The sequence below is a fragment of the Schistocerca nitens genome, chromosome 1, assembly GCF_023898315.1.
Source record: "Schistocerca nitens isolate TAMUIC-IGC-003100 chromosome 1, iqSchNite1.1, whole genome shotgun sequence".
Taxonomy (NCBI): Eukaryota; Metazoa; Arthropoda; class Insecta; order Orthoptera; family Acrididae; genus Schistocerca; species Schistocerca nitens.
The window spans coordinates 433916500-433938671 of NC_064614.1; the positions used below are offsets into that span (position 1 = coordinate 433916500).

The 22172-nt window shown below is 44.1% G+C and overlaps 1 protein-coding gene across 1 annotated transcript in view; it reads left to right on the forward strand.

The window, feature by feature from the left end:
* The window catches only part of LOC126235931 (hatching enzyme 1.2-like), a 136137-nt gene that overhangs the window by 80375 nt on the left and 33590 nt on the right, over window positions 1–22172 (forward strand). Inside the window, exons 6-7 of the mRNA XM_049944898.1 lie at window positions 7988–8105; window positions 13828–14003. Of these exons, the coding sequence (XP_049800855.1) occupies window positions 7988–8105; window positions 13828–14003 (294 nt within the window). The remainder of the gene's footprint in view (window positions 1–7987; window positions 8106–13827; window positions 14004–22172) is intronic.

The following is a 22172-nucleotide window of genomic DNA, read 5'->3' on the forward strand; positions in this document are numbered from 1 at the left end:
CGAGCAACTGGCTCGTCACAATACGCCAGTCACTACTCTTGATGAACTGTGGTATCGTGTTGAAGCTGCGTGGGTAGCTGTATCTGTACACGCCATCCAAGCTCTGTTTGACTCAATGCACAGGCGCATCAAGGCCGTTATTACGGCCAGAGGTGGTTGTTCTGGGTACTGATTTCTCAGGATCTATGCACCCAAACCGCGTGAAAATATAATCACATGTCAATTCTAATATAATGTATTTATCCAACAAATACCCGTTTATCGTCTGCATTTCTTCTTGGTGTAGCAAGGCTAGAATGGTGCGGGAAAACTGTCTCACAGCTGACAGGGCGGTGCCCAACCCTGCCTTTTCGTTCTAGCTGGCATGTGCAACCGATGCGTCAGGAATCAAGTCTGCACGATATCTTTTGGAATTAATTTACCTGGTCTCGTGGCTCTTTTAAATATTAGCGAACCCTTCAGCACTCAAATTGCAAACAGATTTTAGGTACAGGTAAACACTGCCAAATGCTGACTTGTGCTACATCTCCATGATACTCCCATTCATGTCCAGTCATTCCAAAACTTGGCGATATACCTGAATCACGTTATTAAGAATTAGATTAATACTGACTGCTGGTAACAGCGGATGTCACTCTCTGATGTCAAAACGTAACAGCCGATCAAGGTCGCAATTTTCGCACGTAATACATAAATAATGCAACAACCCAGCAACCTATGCAATGGTGATAAAAACTGCGATCTCTTTCATTGCTTCACTGTTGCTGATGCGCTACCCCCTTCCGACACCCCCGTTCCCTTCGATTCCCGTCACAGCTCTCAACTCAGAATGTATTAAAATCGTGAGAAGATACGAGGAGCGTTAAATAAGTAATGTAACGCATTGTTTCTCGGTGTATTTCGCTTCAAAAGACCTGGCAGTGAGCAAAAACACGGTTATTCCTTGGCATAGACTTCTGATGTCATTGCAGCAAGGTCGCACAAACCTGTATGATTTCTCACAGGACAGGCCGCACCACCCGCTCCTTCCATCTCCATGATTTCTACCTCATCCTTTATGGTCGTCCCATCCAGCTCACCCCCACCCTGAGATACATTGGCCTCACTCTCGACCGTCTCCTCACCTGGACCCCTCACCTCCAGATCATCCAGCAGAAAGCCTGTTCCCACCTCCTGAAACTCCTGTTTGGCCAGACATGGGGATTGCATCCTTCTACCATCCTCCACACCTACAAATCCCTCATCCGTTGTATCCTCTGTTATGCCAGCGTTGCCTGGATCTCCGCACCCACCCGCTTTTACAAGGCCCTCCAAATCCTCGAAAGCCGTGCGCTCTGCCTTGCCTTCCGTATTCGCCTTCCTTCCCCTACATGGCTCCTGCATGTACTCATCCCCTTCTTCCATCTCCTCCTGTTCCTCCAACATCTCCACATCCTTTACATTGTCTGCAGGCTTGATCCCCCCCACCCCCTGGTTTCCTCCTACCTCTCCACCCCCACACCCGTTGTCGCGCCTCTATGGCTGTATCCCTCCCTCTCTCTACCTCCACACCCTCCATCTCCTTCATCAGGGCAATTTCTAGCACCTCCCCCTCTCGGATGATGAATTTCCATCTGGCCTTGTTCCTCCCCATTCCCAGGGCCCCCTTTTTCCTCTCCGCTCCTTCTCCCAGAACAGATTTTCCTCCTCCCCCCCCCCCCCGCCCCCCGAGTCCCTGCACCCCATCCTCGCCTCTTTCCCTCCCACGTCCCTCTCTAGCTGGTCCTCTTCGGAGCGCCCACCGCCTATCTCTCCCCCTCTCTTCCCCACCCTACCTTCTTCCTTTCTCCCTCATCTCTTTGCGCCTGGCAGATCCTCCGTTTTGATCATTGTCAGTGTGCCACGTCAGTGTCGTGTTTACTGCTGTTTTGTGCGTCAAGAGGTGTGATTTTAATTGTGTGCTGGCCTTGTACTTAGTGTTACTGTCAGTGTTTGTTGTGTGCTATGCCACCCGTCGATACTTTGATGCTCTGGTCATACTGCGCCTTGTGTTCTTTAATTGTCCCAGTGTGTGGTTTTTTGTGTGCTCTACTTTTTTACGGTTTTTATCTCCATTTTACAGTCGCTCCTTTTTTGTCTATTGTCTTCCATGATGTTCCCCTTTTTTATATCTATGTACACCATGTTTTCTCCTTTATGTTATTTTTAAATGTCTTCTATTGTTTGTTCTATGTCTTTCGGCTGAAGAGCAGCGCATATGCTGCTGCCAGCCTGCCCCGATGGGAAACTGAAATACAATAAAGAAAAAAAATCCGATCTCTCACGTACCGCACGCCTCACACAGTTGTGGCACTGCACTGTTGGAAGGTGTGGACTCTCTCATCTGAGATGATTGACGGATCACAGTCATATACATCGATGCTCTGCTGGACGACCCTGATGGTAGCGCTGACACACTCGTCCACCAATTGGGGTACTCAAGTGTGTGGGTCTGCTGGGTTACTCGCAGCCTAATAGAAAATCGTAAAGAGCAACGAAAGACTATCTGTGCGGAATTGCTTGTGCGATACGAGGCTGGTCGTGACAATTTTTTGTAGAAATTTGTCACAGACCACGAAACGTAGGTTCATCTCTTTGAACCGGAAACAAAACGGCAATCCGTGGAGTGGCGCCACACCACCTCACCTCTGAAGAAAAAGTTCGATGCCGCACCTTCAGCTGGTAAAGTCATGACGACGGTCTTCTTGGGCTGTGAAGGGGCTATTCGTTTGATATCTTCCGCCATGATGCAACTATCAACTCTGAAAGAGTATTGTACTACCTTCGGGATACTGAAGAAACCACTTCAGCAGATTCGTCACCACAAAAATGCAAACGAATATCTTCTTCTCCTGACAATGCAAGGCCTCGCACACGTCTGTACACCCGGAAGGAGCTCACAAAACTTCATTCGACTTCTCTTCCTCATCCACCCTACAGCGCAGATCTCCCATCTTCCGAATTCCGTCTGTTTGGCTCAATGAAGGATGCAGTCCATGGGGAGCAGTACGTGGATGATGAGGAGGTTATTAATGTAGCAAGACGTTGGCTCTGACGTCGACCAGCAGAGCGATAGCATGGGGACATAAAGGCACTGCCAGTGAGGTGGCGAAAGACCGTCGCATTTAACGGAGGTTATGTTGAAAAAGAGGATTTTTCAGCCAGAAGAGTAGGGAATAATAACGTGTGTTGGAATCCTGAATGAAACCAACCTGCATACAGAAAATAAGTGTTGCATTACTTATTAAACGGCCATCAATGCTGGTGGTTGTATCATGCAAGTCAGGACCAGCCATGGGTGCCGAACTTCGCACGTGCAGCGTGGCGAACCGCGGGTGGGCCGAGGCCCGGCCTGTCAGTCGGCTTTGTTCGGCACTTCGCGGAAGTACCCGGCACAGCGTCACGTTTCATTTAGCATTGTGGCGCGGCATTTTTCGGTGGGCAGAATTCTCTCAGTTCGACAGAATCGTGCTGTTAGCGTTATTTAACCATCGCTACTTGTTCATGATATGAAGGACATTCACAAGTCCAGTGGTCGTTTGCACAAAGAGAGGCAGTCTAGTGATCTACCATTGCAATCCTTTGAAAAGAATGGGAATGACAGAGGGAGGGATGAGAAATTCTGTTACACATTTGCTACTAAACGACGTTACAGTATCATACAGAAAGAGTCTAAAAATTTCGTTGATAATCAAAGAGCAAAGAACTACAACGATCGACACACGGATTTAATTGTTCTGTACATCAAAAAATAAATAATTCATTGTGGCGTTGAAAGAATTACAGGGATACTTTTATAAAGATTTTGAGGACACTGTCAATTTTACATCTGTTTCCGCGCTGTTTTTGAGATCGTTTGCCGTTTCATTTGAAAGTGACACTTTACATATTCAGATGTAACTGGCTGACCTGCAGATTAATTCCAGTTTTGATGACAAATATTTTTACTTTCAAACTGTCCAGGACGTCTACATTGCTTTCCTCAGGTAGAGTTTGCAAGCCACCATGAGGTTGCAAAAAGAAAGACCTCTTTCCGATTACGAAACTAAATAAGTCAGGATTAAGTGGCAACTTAAGTGGGAAAGTCTGACAAATTGTCTGCGTCTGTCTGTATGCCGACAGTGTGTACCACATAAAACATCATGTCTTGAGAGCCCAAAAAATTATTAAATAACGCTGAAAATTTCTTTTGTTTCTGAGCTTTGTTGGTGAGAGATGTGAAATATAAAACCAAGTAGTATGTGGTGCGACTATATCGCCATTTAAATGCGGCGCGTTCGCTGTTGTCCCCTCTTCCCTCTCCTCGCGTTCAGACAGCGTAGTGTGGCTGTAGGGGAAATGTGAAGCAATGCTCAGCGCTTTCGCACTCTTGTCTGGGTAAGGCCCACGAGCCGTAATCTTCTCCGCTCCTGATGTAACTGATTGGGTAGCAACGCAACAGTATCCAGTAATTTAGCCATTGGTTCACTTGTCATTATTCGTGTATGTGGTCTAGGTTCCATAGTGACTCAGCACGCGGTCATTTGGATCCTGTGTGCCCGCAGGGAAATGTATGTGTAGGCATACACGTAAGTGTGAGTGTAAACAGAACACAGCGAGTCACTGGAAAACCAATTTTTAAATGTCACATTATGAATTGAATGTTTAATGTGACTTGTGTTATTGTATGGAGCTACTTAACTCGTTGCTATCCGCCCGGAAAACCAATGCATTCGATCCATACAGGCATTAATGTTTCTAAGAATAGCAGACAAGTGACAAGTTCTGGAGTTAAGTTGTGGATGCAGAGTTCGGTTCTGATGGGGTCATAGATTGCAACTATCTTCACCCCTTCCCCACCACTCAATGTATCTTGTTGTCATCCCTATTTCTAACAAGGATGTGAGTAATAATACGAAAAAATGCACAAACTTATATAATAATAACAATAATAAATTGTTTACATCAGTTCTTGCCACGTCACTGTAATAGGACTTCCAGTTTTCAATTTGGAGGTTTTCATAATTAAGAAGTTCATGTGTTACACAATTTATTTAAGAACTATAATGGCAACAAGTTCTCACAACATTCACGACCTCGCACTTTACACGGTCTCAGGTCGACATGTCCTCCCACCATTATCAATACTTTCCACTGCAGTATGGCTGTGAGCACACATATATATATACCGTCGTGAAAATGGGTGATGGCAGGGGAGGACGCTGTTTCTTTCCACCTACATTCAGGAAAGTCAGTGATTGAGTTATTTTGTTTTTCATGGTGGTGGGTACTTGTCTTCCTATTCTGCCTTGTTTTCTGTGGGTTCCAGCCTCCTGCTGTGGCTCACAAAGCCACTCAGATTCATTGTTTGTAGCAGGCAGTCAGGTACGGTCAGTCTGAGAACGGGTGCCGTTTCTTCTCTTGAATATTTACTGCTGCTTGTCAAATGGTTCTGAGCACTATGGGACTTAACTGCTGAGGTCATCAGTCCCCTAGAACTTAGAACTACTTAAACCTAACTAACCTAAGGACATCACACACATCCATGCCCGAGGCAGGATTCGAACCTGCGACCGTAGCGGTCGCGCGGTTCCAGACTGTAGCGCCTAGAACCGCTCGGCCACTCCGGCCGGCTGATGCTTGTCAGGCGACAAACCCAGCCCCTTGGGCAGGCTCTCAGACAAGCAACTGGGATGTGTCTTATGATAACCACAGCGTGTAATTATGTAGAGTTCCTTCCCACGTCCGAGATATTTAGTTTTCGTAATAGTTACCTCAGAAATCTGGAAATGGATATGTGCACTATCTGATCAAAAGTATCTGGACATCCTACTGTAAGGCGGAGCGGATCCATCCGCGTAAAAGGAGGCGAGAAGTACTGCGTTGTGAGAAGGGGAGCAGAAACAGCAGATTGGGTCAGTCAGGTGGGCTCAGTGACTTTGGACGTGGACTAGTCATTGGATGTAATTTCCGCAACAATCCCTAAGGGATTGCTGATGATGTAATTGTGAAATGCAAACGCGATGGAACAGCCACAATTACATGAAGAGCAGGCATACCTCATTTGCTGACGGACAAGGACCGCCGAGCGTCCCATGAAATCAGCAGAAAGAATCACTTGTGAGTTCCAAAGTGCTACCAGCAGTCCAGCTAGTAGCAGAATCACTGTTCAGAGAGTGAAAAAAATAATGGGATACAATGGTAAAGAAGTCCACGCAAAGTGGCACTTTAGGGACGTAAAGAGTAAAGGGCCTGGACAGCGGATGAGCTGAAAGCAGAGATTTGGAGTGCTGAATCACGCTATACGCTACGGCAATTTGATGGTAGGTTTTGGATTTGGCGAATACTTGGAGAACATTACCTGTCAAAATGTATGGTGCTATCAGTGAAGCATGGAGGTGGTGATGATGAGGTATGGGGATGTTTTTCGTAGAGAGGTTACTGTCCTTAAGAAAATGCTAAAAATGGTAGAATATTAGAACAATATTATGAAAAGAAAAGTTGATACTCACTATATAGTGGAGATGGTGAGTCACAGATTAGGCACAACTAAAAAACTATCACAAATAAAGGTTTTGGCCAGTAAGGCCTTCATCAAAAATTCTAATTTTCATTCTGTGTGGGCATGACAACCAACAAGCTGTCTCTCTGCATAAATGGCGACTGACGAACTGTACCCAAGAAACAAGAGGACCGCCTTGTTGCTGAGCACACTGCTAAACATGACATCCTTCATATCAATGAATGCTTCACAGCCTGTGCCATATGGATTCTTCCCACCAACACGAGCTTTTCTGACGTGCACAGGTGGGAACTTCCCCTGCAATACATCCTACGTTCCTGTAACCTTCCTGGCCTCAACCTTTGTTATTCACTGTCCTCACCCACCTGGCTCCTTCCCTGTTCCCATTCCAGCGCTACAGAGCCCTCATTCCACCCAGTCTTTTTATCTCTCTCCCTTTCCGCTACCCCCCTCCCCACCTCTCCCCTTCTCACTGTCTAGCCTGCAGCACTTCACTGACCGCCTCCCTACCCTACTATCCCTCCCCCTCCCTGTCCCAGCCTCCTCCACCCTACCATATCTCCTCCTCCCCACCCGAGCCTCCTCCTTACCCCCACCCTGTCGCCATTTTCATCACCCACTGGTGCTGCTGCTCACAGTGTGGTTTCAGTTGCCTGAGACTACAGTTGTGTGTGTTAGTTGCATGTGTGTGTGTGTGTGTGTGTGTGTGTGTGTGTGTGTGTGTTGTGTCTGTCATCTATTTTTGATGGAGACCATTTCTTGGTGAAAGCTTCATTTGTGACGGTCTTTTTGTTGTACCTATCTACGACTCAGCATCTCCACTATATGGTGAGCAGCAACTTTCCTTTTCATAATATTGTTACATTCCATCCTGGATTTACCATTGTTTGAAGGATATTAAAACATTTATCAAGATTATGTACCCCATACAGTAAAGGGAGTTCGGATACGATGATTGAGTGCATGAGCACGACAGCGCACCCTGTCATAAACAAACGTTAGGGAGGATACGATTTCTGAACATTGATATTCCTGAAATAGACTGGCCTGCTCAGAGTCCCGACCTGAATCCAGCGGAACAACTTTAGGACAGGCCAGAACGTCGACTTTGCTGAAGATCCAATCGCCCAACATCGCTACCTTCTCTAGTTTCAGCTCACGAGGGAGAATGCGTTGCTGTTTCTCCACATAAATTGAGACACCTCGTTGAAAGTGTCCTGGCAGAGTCTAAGGCGTACGAAAGCCGAAGGTTCGACACACCGGATACTCACTAATAGCTGTCCGGATCCTTTTCATCAGATGGTGTATACTGAAGTAACCTCCCCCCAAACACACCCACACACACACAGGTACTCACACACATTTGGATCTGCAAAACTGGTGAAGTTGTGGCATGGCGCAGCAGAGCTGGAAGGGCAGTGAGCGCACAGCGTCTCTGTAGGGTTTTTGTGTCTCCTCTCTTTGCAGCGGGCGGCGAGCGGCTGGTGGTGGCGGCGGCCTTCCGGGAGATCCACGAGCTGACGTGCGTGCGCTTCGTCCCGCGCACCGGGCACACCAGCTACGTGCACCTCCGCAAGGGCGCCGGGTGAGTACAGCCACTGCAAGCTTAGCCATTCGTGGCTTGTCTAAGTACAGCGAAGAAAATTCCAGCTCTGACGCGGTATCCGTTATTAAAGGCTAAAGGTCTCGGGGGTTAATTCTACATCTTCAGCCATTTTAGTGCGGTGAACTACAACCAAATGGCGTCTGAAGTGTCTGAAGTGTCTGAAGATGGAGGATTAATCCTCTGAAGCCAGCAGTATATAAAACAAAGGAGCTAGTAGCAACGGTGGAATTTTATGTACTGTGCAACACAGGCACACGATGAGCAACAATCATGGACCCCTACCAACTAGTTTACAGGGCCATCTGAAACTCAAGAAACCTTCTAAGGATCGATGCAAACAAATCCTGGTTATTCTTTTGACCACCTGAATGTACGGTTCCACATAGGTCGTTCTGAGCCAATCGTGATTGATTGGCTCACACACCATCACCAGGATGACGCTCAGGAAGAACTGACTTTTTCGAAAAGGATTGAACCTGCCGAGGATAACGACTCTAGCCACCGACCAGCAAGATTTACAACCATCCGACTAATTCAGCCGGTGATCAATGGGGAATTCGTGTCAATGCTGTGGTTCCCTCAACTCAAAAGGAACACGAGCATGCAAACTGCGTTTAACAGTCGATTCATCACAAAGTTCAGAATAAAATACTCAAAGTCCAGCAGCGTAGTTTATCATTATTAATTACAATATAAAACTAAAGTTCTTTATCCTACGTAAATGACCGGTCGGTGTGGCCGAGCGGTTCTAGGCGCTTCAATCTGGAACTGGGCGACCGCTACGGTCGCAGGTTGGAATCCTGCCTCGGGCATGGATGTGTGTGATGTCCTTAGGTTAGTTAGGTTTAAGTAGTTCTAAGTTCCAGGGGACTGATGACCTCAGATGTTAAGTCCCATAGTGGTCAGAGCCATTTGAACCATTTTGAACCTAAATGATCACTGCGAAAACAAGCCAACAATTCCTTCCCACGTGAGTCTCACTGTTAACTGCAGCACCATAGATAAAGTACTCAGCTAGCTCGAGTCCCACAAATAAAGTTATGCGCGCTGAAACTTAAATGTCGAAACCACCGTCAAATACTCTAAATCCTGTGAAAAGTTAAAGTATGACCCTATGCTCACCCGCAACTATTCTAAGTCCAACGAAACATTGAAATAATCCTACAATTCTTAAGGTCATTTTGCGACCTCTCGCATCAAAAACAATACAATATTAAGTTAGTTATAAGGTCAATTCATAAACATGCTTGCATCTCGTTTCATGGCGTGAAAGAATAAAATGAAAACTACAAAAAACGTTTGGCAAGCTAGAAGGAAGAACATGCTTCTGCCCTCTAGACATATGCACTTTTGTGCATGTGTTTTACTTGTTATTTACAGTTTCACGGCTATTTAATATAACTTTTAATAACTGTCATTAAAAAAATTCGCTTAAAGTATATCTAACAGTTAACTGTAGGTAACCATTATCTGGGCTCATTTGGTGAGAAACTAGGTGACTGACGCTGCCTTCATACTATGTGTAACTGTTGAGGATTTGTGGCTGTGGAACAAACGAGTATCTATCTTTCATAATATCGTCTGTAACTTTTGATATCAGCTTACATTTGATACTTTCAGCCTTCATTTGATGTGATCGCTGTAGTGGTTTAATTTTTATCAGCGGACCCGTCCGAAACTTTCGCACTTTTATGGTAGTAAATCATGACAGTATTTGGAATAAGTATGGTCGTTGGGGTAAGAATAGTTGGTGACATGAGAAAAATGTTTCTCGTTCCGGAAAGTACATTCGTTTAGAAAAGTCAGCTTGTACGACAGGCAAAGGTAATGGACCACCGCAATGGTCACTGTTATTATCTGTGACATACTGTATAATAAGTACTTCAAAAGGAAGGAAATGCTATTTGTAAATGATACTATGAAAAAGGTGTCTCTTATACGTGATTAATAAGTTAGCTTCGTAAAATATTGGTATGAAGATGGTCACCCATGATGGCCTTTTGCCTATGACGTTTAAAAGCTCTTTTGTGCAAAAATTTTTCACAAATAGTAAGTTTTAGCTCAAAACCGGTACACAACGGCAGAAGTCGATCAAAAAGTCTAACGGTTTCTCATTCACCCCTGTACGATTAGTATATAGTGAGAAGAGCGGATGTTGATATATGGTGAATTTCTGTTGTCCACTCTGTCTTAATATTTATCGTAGAATCTTGCTTAAAGTTGCAATGGACTCGTCTCATCGCTGTCCATTTTATGGCCTATTTGGTTTTACTACGTCATTTTTGAACGGTTTGTGACATAGTTTTCAGGAACATGCATTAAGCATCTTATATTTCGTTCGCCATAGACACCATTGTGTCTTCCTCACCTCACGCATGCCTGCCTGGAGCCGCCCTCCACTCCGCTTGCCTGGGCCACCCTTGCTCTCTTCGGCCTCTGCGCTGACAGTAATGACCCTTCTGCCAGCTCTCGCTAGGCGAGACGAATTCTCGTAGTGTCATAGTCTAATATGTTATTTTGGTTCCGAGGCAGGAGAAATCCTTTACTTCGTCCTGCGCATGGTCCCCAATTTTGGTGTCAAGTTTGTCGTTAATTTCATCTCTGCTACCAATTAATATTTTCGTCTTTCTCCGGTTTACCCTCAATCTATATTCCGAACTCTGTGGACTGTTGAATCCATTCGACAAGTGCTACAATTCTATCTCGCTTGAACAAAGGATAGTAATGTTATCACTCAGTCTTACCATTAACACCCTTTCGTCCTTAACTATATCTAAATCTTCGGAGATACTCTGCAAGCCACCGTACGGTGCGTGGCGGAGGCTACCCTGTATCACTACTAGTGGTTTCTTTTCCTGTTCCAATCGCAAATAGAGCGAGGAATAAACGACTGTCGGTTTGCCTCCGCATGAGCCTTAATTTGCCGTATCTTATCTTCGTTGTATTTTGGCGACAATAGGACCGTTCGTCATTCCGTTGAAAATTACATTTCTCTAAAGTTTCTCAATAGTGTTTCTTGAAAAGTACGTCGCCTTCCCTGCAGGGCTGCCCATTTGAGTTCCCGAAGCATCTCCGTTACATTTATGAGTTGTTCGAACCCACCGGTAAGAAATCTAGCAGCCCGCTTCTGAATTGCTTCGACATCTTCAATCAATCCGACCTGGTACGTATCCCAATCACTGGAGCACTACTGAAGAACAGGTCGCGACAGCATCCTATATGCTGTCTCCTTTACAAGTGAACCACACTATCCTATAATTCTCCCAATAAATCGAAGTCGACCATTCGCCTTCCGTACCAAAGTTCTCACATGATCGTTCCACCTGATATCGCTTTGCAACGTTACGCCCAGATATTTAAATGACTTGACTGCGTCAAGCAGGACACTGGTAATATTGTATCCGAACTTCACAGGTTTGTTCTTCCTGCTCATCCGCATTAACTTACATTTTTCTACATTGAGAGCTAGCTGCCATTCATCAGAACAACTAGAGGTTTTGTCTAAGTCATCTAGAGCCTTCCTGCAGTCACTCAACTTCGACACCTTACCGTACACCTCAACATCGTCAGCAAACAAGCACAGATTGCTGCCCACCCCTTCCGCCAAATCATGTAGAGAACAGCGGCGGTCCTATCACACTTCCCTGGAGCGCTCCTCACGAAACCCTTGTCTCTGATGAGTACTCGCCTTTGAAGACATATTGGGTTCTATTACTTAAGAACTCTTAGAGCCACTCACGTACCTGTGAACTGTATGGAATAAGTACCTTCGTGAACAGTCTGCAAAGGGGCACCGTGCCAAATGCTTTCCGGAAGTCTAGAAATATAGAATCTACGAGGGCGGTTCAGAAAGTAACCTCCGATTGGTCACAGTGCGGGTTGTGGGGGGAGTAGCGACGCCATCTGTGCGTTCACGCACTCAACAGGTCAGTCGGCATCAAGCCGTGGTTGAGTGAACGTCGTACCTGCGCTAGTTTAGTTTTTGTGGCAGTTTGAAATGTGTGCTGCAATAGAAAAACCCGCCAAATGTGAAGTGCGTGCTGTCATAAGGTTTTTTACAGCCAAAGGATATTCTGCAGCAGCTATTTATCGTGAGCTTTGTGCCGTGTACGGACCAAGAGTTATGAGTGAAGGAGTTGTCCGTGAATGGGTACGTTTAAAAGTAGACAAGAAAACGTTCATGATGAAGAGAGGAGTGGTAGACCATCATTGGTGACTGACGAACTCGTTCAGACAGTTGATGCAAAAGTTCGTGAAAATCGACGTTTCTCAATGTCGGAGTTGTCTACTGGTTTTCCACAGATTTCTAAGACTCTCTTGTACGAGATAGTGACAGCAAGATTGGGTTACCGTAAGTTCTGTGCACGATGGGTGCCCAAAATTCTTACCGACCACCACAAAACTCAAAGAATGGCCTCTGCATTAGACTTTCTGTCACGTTATGTGGATGAAGGAGAACCATTGTTAAACAGAATCGTGACCGGTGACGAAACCTGGATTAAGTACGTGAACCCTGAGACAAAAGAACAATCAAAGATGTGGGCACATTCAAATTCGCCTACCAAACCAAGAAAAGCCTCGCAAGATTTTTCTGCCAGAAAACTGATGGCAACGGTGTTTTGGGATGCCAAAGGGGTGTTGTTGGTTGAATTCATGGAACGTGGTACGACCATTAATCAAGACGTGTACTGTGAAACAATAAAAAAGTTACGACGGGCTATACAGAACAAACGCCGTGGTATGCTGACTTCCGGTATTGTTTTTTTGCACGATAACGCCCGTCCTCACTCTGCTCGCAGAACAACGGCCCTTCTTGAGTCCTTCAAGTGGGACGTTATCAACCATCCACCTTACAGCCCAGACCTGGCGCCAAGTGATTATCACCTCTTCATGCATTTGAAGAAATGGCTCGGGTCACAGCGGTTTGATGACGACGAAGAGCTCAAAGATGCGGTCACAGGCTGGCTGCAGGCACAAGCGGGTGATTTTTATGCAGAAGGAATTTCAAAGCTTGTGAAGAGATACGATAAGTGCCTCAATCGCTATGGAGACTATGTAGAAAAATAGTGCAAAGATGTAGTTGTAAGATGTATATATTAAAATATTTTTATTTAACTTGGTGTATTTTTTTAAAATCAACCGGAGGTTACTTTCTGAACGGCCCTCGTATTACCCTTCGTCCTTAGTTCGCGGTATATCATGTGAGAAAAGGGCAAGCTGAGTTTCGCACGAGCGATGCTTTCTAAAACCATGCTGATTCCCGGACATAAGCTTCTCAGTCTCAAGAAAGTATATTATATCCGGACTGAGAATACGTTCAAGGATTCTGCAGCAAATTAAGACAGGGATATTGGTCTGTAATTTTGCGACTCTATTCGTTTAGCCTTGTTATATACTGGAGTCACCTGCGCTTTTTTCCAGTCGCTTGGGACTTTGTGCATGGCGAGCGATTCACGATAAATGCAAGCTACGTAAGGGGCCAATGCCGTAGAGTACTATCTGTAAAACAGAGAGTGCTCCATCTGGACCTGGTGATTTTCTCTAACTCCGCTTCTGAACCTTTCTTTAATTTTTAGTTTGCTCTTCGATACGCAAGTTGGGCAGTAGAGGAGAGACGGTGAGATTTGGTTACAGGTTTAAGAGGCGGAAACTGCCAGCAGCGCTACGGCAAGTAACTCTGGTCTCTGTGCGCTGTCGGCAGGTGCAGCAGCTTGATCGGGCGCGTGGGCGGCGAGCAGACGGTGAGCCTGGGCCCCGGCTGCGTGTACAAGGGCGTCGTGCAGCACGAGCTGATGCACGCCCTCGGCTTCTGGCACGAGCACAGCCGCGCAGACCGCGACGCCTACGTCACCGTGCTGCTGCGCAACGTCGTCCCAGGTAGGGATGGCAGTTATTGCTGAAATAACCGGTTTTGGATTATATCGGGTTTTTCAATGCCAGTTTTTTTTAACTTAAGTCCGTTCGAACAGCCCTTGAAGGCCCAACGGTACCGACCGACCGCCGTGTCATCCTCAGCTCATAGACGTCACGTATATGTAAGCGCATGTGGTCAGCACGCCGCTCTCCCGGCCGTTGTGGGTTTTCGTGACCGGAGCCGCTGCTTCTCAGTAGAGTAGCTCCTCCGTTGGCCTCACAAGGGCTGAGTGCATCCCACTTGCCAACAGAGCTCGGCAGATCGGACGGTGGCCAATCTAAGTGCTAGACAAGCTCGACAGCGCTTAGCTTCCGTGATCTGACGCGAACCGGTGTTACCAATGCGACAAGGTCGTTTGCAACGCCTGTTTATCCGGGCTGTTAAAACCGCTAGAAATAACCAGTTTCTGAAATAACAGATTTTCGGTTTGTTTTTCTGTTATTTCCTGTAATAATCGTAGAAACGAAATAAAGATTGCAAAGTTTTGACTCCCTGAGTTTCAAGATACACGGAACCTAAATGCTAAACTAAACAGTCAAATAATAGAAAATTTAGTCCATCCACTCTTCTCGAAGTGTGGTAAGTGATTGACTACTACAAAAAATGACCAATATTCTCCTTCTGATTGTAATTTTTTGAAACTCTGCTCGAAAACCTTATGATAAACGAGGATCATACTACTACTTAGTCGTTACCAACAGTCAATGCTAAAGGATGAAAACTGAGGCTGAAGATCTGTATTTTTCATGTTAATTTGTCAGTTTTCAAGGGTTAAAAGCAAATAAAGGCATGCTGTGTAGAAACAATCAGCATATCAGCTGCTTTCTATTTTTATTGTAAATTATGAATCAACTGTTAGGTATTAAGTTTTCTCTTCTTATTATGTCACACGTCTGTTGCGGCTCCTTCTGTTTCTAATCTTTTAAAGCAAATCGAGCATTGTACTTCATTCATACTACACTTTGTAAAATATTTGCGGTGAAGGGGTAGTCACGTTCTGTAATACATCTGATGTCCGACGACGACAATGAGAATCTAACATATAGACCAGAGAGGGATAGTCCTCCACACTGCATGTATACGCCTAATATCTAGTAGGCCACGCCATATGCTAACAGGTGTATAATTGTCTCAGAAGTGCTTTGTCAGTTCTTATGCCATTTGTTTGTTGCTCGTTTCGGCCGTCATTGTTATTAAAATAGCACTGAAAAACACCAGTTATTCAGAACTAAAATACCGTTATCAGTTTTAACTAGTCGGTTCTTTCCCATACCTAGTACCATGCCGTCGGGACATTTGAAGCGTGCGACTCTTCACAACACACTACACGCTACCAGTCAGTTGGTGTTCAGTTTCTGCGTTTCTGCGTTGTCTGGCCAAATGTGCAGCTTTGTGTACTTACTCTCTCTCTCTCTCTCTCTCTCTCTCACACACACACACACACACACACACACACATAGACACACGCACAGTAACATGGACATAGTATTCCCACAAACTAAGTTTCCTGGACCCCACAGCGTCAAGAACCAACAACCAAGACGTATTTTCCATCAATACGTAACATACATCCATTACAAATCCAACCACCCAACAAGCCATAAGCATTAAAGTTCGACACTCATGCTCCAGAGGCTAAAAATAACACCTCTAAAGCCCCTAAACTACACATATAAACTAAAAATAAGCAAACAAATTGTTGCTGGAAATTAGTACAAAACAGCCACCATAAACCACCTCAACAACAAAATAAACATGAAAGGTAACGGACGTGCCACACAAGTGCACATCCAAAGAGGCAGAACACAGACAACACAACAGACCACAATACGTCAGAAAAAAAAACAAATAAACGTTACACACTAACGTAAAATACATAATAAACAATAATAAAATAACGTATAGAACCGAAATGTAATGAAGAAGCAAGGGATCCCAATAGCATTCAGAGCAAGCGACGCATTACAAAAAAGATAAGATCAGACAAAGGAACTCCAGACAATTTCAGCAATGCAAAAATATACCAACTCACATGCAACTCCTGTCAAACCCAATACACAGGACGAACTTTCAGAAGCTTTTGATGAAAATACTCAGAACACAAGAGCTCGAAACAGTAAAATCAGACATTCTGCGTTGGCAGAATAAATGAAACCCACAATCCTAAAACACAACAACAACTTACACCAGAAATTAACTGTAGAAGTAAATTATTACATACGAAAGGCTATAGTGGAAGGTAAAACGTGATAAATGAACACACACCGCTATGCAAGAACACACTCTTCGTTCGCTGCCTTAAGAGAACCGACGCAGGACACAGAAGACAAATAAAATACACACACACGCACGTAAACGCATGATAGCCCCCCACCCACCAAAATCCCACCCAGAGACCTACTCAAGGAACAGAAGTCTTCTAACTGGGAACACAGGGATTTCCTAACAAGGTACACAGAGCACACGAGACATCTAAAGAGTGACATCACACATTCCACTTTCGCACAGCACTTAATAACTGTAAAACACCACTCGACAAATATTCAATATTTCCAAAATTGGCTCGCGATACGTCTCGCGACACACGCCAACTTTAAGATGAAGTAATATATTAATTATGACCAATCTGAAAAGGTATAATTACTGGATATAAAGTCCGCCTTTTATAAAAAACACAGTTTCATGTGACCGAAACATGTTTCACCACATCTGTTCCATCGTCAGTTGATTTTCTTTACCGAAATCCGTTTTCCTTTTCGAAATACCGGGTGATCAAAAAGTCAGTATAAATTTGAAAACTTAATAAACCACGGAATAATGTAGATAGAGAGGTAAAAATTGACACACATTTTTGGAATGACATTGGGTTTTATTAGAACCAAAAAAAAAAAAAAACAAAGTTCACAAAATGTCTGACTGATGGCGCTGGACAGCAAAACGTCAGTGACTGCGCATGACAATCGTGTATAAAAGGAGCTGTAATGAAAGAGAGAATCAGATGCGCCAACAGTCGCAGCATGTTGACGTTACATGAAAAGGCGCTTTTAGTGAAGCTGTATTATCAGAATGGGGAATGTGCTAGTTCAGCGTTACGATCCTGTCGCCATAGGGAGGGGATTCAACGGGTAAAGGTCCTTTGACAAATGCAGCTGTGGTGAGAATGATTTCGAAGTTCGAGGCAACGGGTTGTTTAGACGATAGACCCCGTAGTGGCCGACCGAGCACAAGGTGTAATGCTGCTAAGACATTTCAGGAAGAAATGGAGACTGTAGCGGGTTAGTCTATGCACGGGGAAGTCAGCGCTCGTGCAGTCGCACGTCGCACCGGCATTCCATACACTACTGTTTGGTTGGAACTTAGGCATACCCTCCGATGCTATCCGTACAAAACCCATCGGCATCATGAACTGTTTACCTGGCGAGTTAGTGAAGCGGAGGGCATTTGCGGTGTGGACGTTTCAAAAGATGGCGGAATATGACGATTGGTTGAGTAACGTGTTGTGGACCGACGAACCTCATTTCACGCTCCGAGGGTCTGTCAACGCCCACAACTACAGAATTTGGGCTACCGAAAAGCCTAGAACTGTCGTGGAAACTCCATTGCACGACGAGAAAGTCACTGTATGGGTTGCATTTACCACATCTACCGTTATGGGGCCTTTTTTCTTCGAGGAAATGCGTGATTCTGGTTGTGTAACTGCTACCGTGACGGGTGAGAGGTACGCCGATATGTTACAGAATCGCATCATCCCCAGTCTGGCTGATAAACACCTGCTGGAACGTACGATGTTTATGCAGCATGGCACTCCACCCCATATTGCTAGAAGCGTCGCTTGCGCGCGTCGATTGGTGATGATCGTGTGCTCGGCCGCCACTTTCCTCATGCTTGGCCTCCCAGGTCCCCAGACCTCAGTCCGTGCGATTATTGGCTTTGGGGTTACCTGAAGTCGCAAGTGTATCGTGATCGACCGACATCTCTAGGGATGTTGAAAGACAACATCCGACGCCATTGCTTCACCATAACTCTGGACATGCTTTACAGTGCTGTTCACAACATTATTCCTCGACTACATCTATTGTTGAGGAATGATGGTGGACATATTGAACATTTCCTGTAAAGAACATCATTTTTGATTTGTCTTACTTTGTTATGCTAATTACTGCTATTCAGATCAGATGAAGCGCCATTTGTCGGACATTTTTTTGAACTTTTGTATTGTTTTGGTACTAATAAAACCCCATGTCATTCAAAGCATGTGTGTCAATTTGTACCGCTCTATCTACATTATTCCGTGATTTATTCAGTTTTCAAATTTATACTGATTTTTTGATCACCTGGTATGTTCACATTTCACAGATTTCAATAAAGAAAGCCCACTGATAATTCGCACTAATGGTGTCGATACATAGGCGCTTCATTTTCGACATTTTAGATAGCTGACCATCATTATGTATTCATATGCCTTTTCCATTGTTATTATGCCAGACATCTTTTTACATATTTTGGTTTCAGACACTAATTTATACTTGGATATAATCTCTAAAGCTGTGTGTACTTATCCTTCGCTTCAGACCAAGAAGCCTATGTGGTCTGCATACGCATTTCAGACAATTTTTTCGTTTCATATGTAATCTTTGTAATTTTTCTGATACAGTGGCGGACAAAGATTCGACAGCAATGGGGACAAGCGTCGTGGAGATCGAGCATCCCTGTCTCATGGAGTTGTTTCTCTTTATCTCTGTGTTAGTTGTCCATTGACTATATTATTTGGCTGTACCACTGCATAAAATATTTTCTATGATACTGGTTAATCAGCACGGGAGACCCATCATGCGAAGATGTGGTAAGCAAAAATTGCTCCATCAAACTTTTTCTCTAACTCTAGGAACACTATTGCACACTTTATTGCCGGGCCGGGTGGCCGAGCGGTTCTAGGCGCTACAGTCTGGGACCGCGCGACCGCTGCGGTCGCAGGTTCGAATCCTTCCTTGGGCATGGATGTGTGTGATGTCCTTAGGTTAGTTAGGTTTAAGTAGTTCTAAGTTCTAGGGGAGTGATGACCTCAGACGTTAAGTCCCGTAGTGCTCACAGCCACTTGAACCACACTTTATTTGAAAAGGTCCTGTGGTCGATATTATACCGGTATCTCCGTATTCACAAATATTATGAAGGATTTTCTTGTCTCTTCCGAAGCTCGTTGTGTCCATCGCCGTTTTCAGTCTTTTCACTAAGAGCTGCACCATAATTTTATAGTCGCTATTCAGGAGGCTATTTGCCTTTAGATTCCCAACTTTTTTTTCCTCTCTCTTTTTTTTTTTTTTTTGGTACTGAGACTATAATTTCCTCTAAGAGCATAATCGGAATCCCACTGTTTCGATTTATTAAATCATTACAAGTGCATAGCAGTTCAGAGTTTGTGTTTTGGACTTGGTAAGATAGCGTCTTCAACCTTGTCCTCATCAATTTCCGTAGTGAAGTTTTCTATTTTGTTAGCACTACGTACTCTTAGTTCATTGCTTGTTAATACGTACTGAGCATCTACATTGGAGAGTGTCTGAGCTTTAGTACAATGAGCTGGTTGAATATGGCTGTCCTAATTTCGCTTTGTGTCGTGAGCATTTTCCCTTCGTTTAGTATAAGTTTGTGATTAACGGGCGAGTTGTGGCGCCCTGGAAATATTCTAAGTTCGGAGTTGGCGTGGCTGCACTGTGGCCTCTCGACGGCTGCGGCCATGTGGTGCCGAATGTTAGCCGGGGTCCAGCGGCTGCGTGGTTGGGAATTCCAGGGTGACGCTGTGTTGATGAAAGAGATTGGTATGCCGAGAGTGCCAAAGATGGCAGACTTTGTGAAAGCATCATCGCAGACATTTCACAGTTGGTATATAAATTAATAGTAGCCAGGGAATGTACATTACCATTATTTGCACGATGATTCTGATGGTGTAATCAGGTTTTTAATATCTTTATTAGTTTAAAGTTTAGTATCTGACTGTATATTATGCAAGCAACACCCAGCAACGAATTTAAAAAATCCAAACGGCTCTTCCGATTTTGTCGATCGAAGTGTCTTTAGAAAGCTATTAGTGTAAACCTAAATTGGTATAAATTACAGGCATGTAGCTTGAATAGTACATGAGTTATTGGAGGTCAAACTGGCCAATTATTATCGATCGCGTCAGGTCGTAAGTACACCAGCGTTACACAAAAAACGGTAGCAGCATGCTTATAAATATATTTATTCATCTGAGTCTTTGTTTATGTCCGATATATACTATTCATGAAGAAACTGGTTAAATATTTACTGTGATTTAGAAAGCACTGAGACATTAACCTGCTGGCCTACCTTTGTTGCTATTCCTTTGATATATGTTTATTTAGTTTGTCTATGTATTTAATAATGTTTGTTAGAGCGTGTTTATGGTCCAGCCATAGGAATATTTAATTAATTTCAAGTTATTTAAATGTAACTCCAGTATTTCGAATGTGTTTCATTATGATTGTGAGCGTGCGAAATGTCTTGAAGACAGGGCGATAGCGCTCTAGCCAATCACAGCGCTCGTGAATGGGGAAACTGGATGAAGTGGGAGAACAGTACGGGACTGGGCAGGGAGAGTCGCACAGGATTGGGTGTAAAAAAAAAAAAAATGGTTCAAATGGCTCTGAGCACTATGGGACTTAACGTCTGAGGTCATCAGTCCCCTAGAACTTATAACTACTTAAACCTAACTAACCTAAGGACATCACACACATCCATGCCCGAGGCAGGATTCGAACCTGCGACCGTAGCGGTCGCGCGGTTCCAGACTGTAGCTCCCAGAACCGCTCGGCCACTCCGGCCGGCGATTGGGTGTCCGAGACTCACGGTCACGGCAGAGACTTGGAGAGTGTGGAGCGGTTTGCACGTGGTCTCGAGAGATAGAAATACTTCAGAGTGCGGACTTATGAACTTGTGAGATTTCCGTGGCTTCCACAGTGAAGACGTAGTGTGCGTTTAGAAGTGAATATCTCGCGAGCTATGTTATTGTTCATAACTAATTACGTGCACTAAGAATCTATAGTTTCCCTGTTATTCAACTTATATTTTATTTAATTGTTGTACCATAGACACCAATAAGTGTTTTACAGAAATATGCCGCTTTCTCAAAAGTACTTCTACTATCGTACTCATAATTTAAAGTCGTTAAAATAGTACCTGCAAATTATATTTAATTGCGATATTTCATTTATAAATTTATATGTTACATTCACAATTCGTAATTGCCGAGTGATAGGAACCTTCGACCACTCGATTCATGTTTGTATTCATATTGTATATTCTAGACTCAGCAGTATTTGGTTTTTAATGCGGCAACTACGTATCCCAGCCCCCAGACAACGAAACCAGCAAAAACGTTTAATACTGCAACTGTGAGTGGGAGGGTACGTAGTTGACGGCCACCCCACCCATACCATTTCATTGTTATTTTTGAAAGCCCACAAGTTCAGTGAATATTACTGCATTTGTTATTTTAGTCTGTCGTAAAAAATGGTATATCGACATTTAATCGTCGTCTATCTCATCCGCGCTCTAGATCTTATATTTGTTGCCTTTTATTTGTTGCCTCTTCAGTGTTATTAGTTTTGATGTAATTTGTTTTTATCTTCCCATAATGTCCTATTACTTGTTCTGAAAGGTGCAGATCTCTGAGGCAATGATAGGGGAATTCTGTTGTCTTCCTACGCTACAAACTTTTATCTCTTGAATACGACGTGATAATTTTTCTTATCTTCGGCTTTGCAGATTTTAATACCCGTACTACTGGTGAATTATATCTCGGGTATTTGTTTTCACATTTTGTCTTCCAGATGTGTGAGGTATAGTTTCCACAACGCTTCTGCTCGGCATATTCTCCATGCTTATTGTGGGTATAGAATGCAACGTGATCAGAAAAAAATATGAGACACAATTCTGACACCAAAACTCGTTTTTTTAAGTTATCTGAGATGTAGATTACGTCCAGCCGGCTCGCTGACTGATTGGTTACATGCGCGAATCCAAGTTGTGTGTCATGCTTCAGTTCCTAAGTACGAGGGTTGGAATTTTAATAGTGGCAACTATTTATTTACAACTCGTACAAAATAGATACGTGTTTC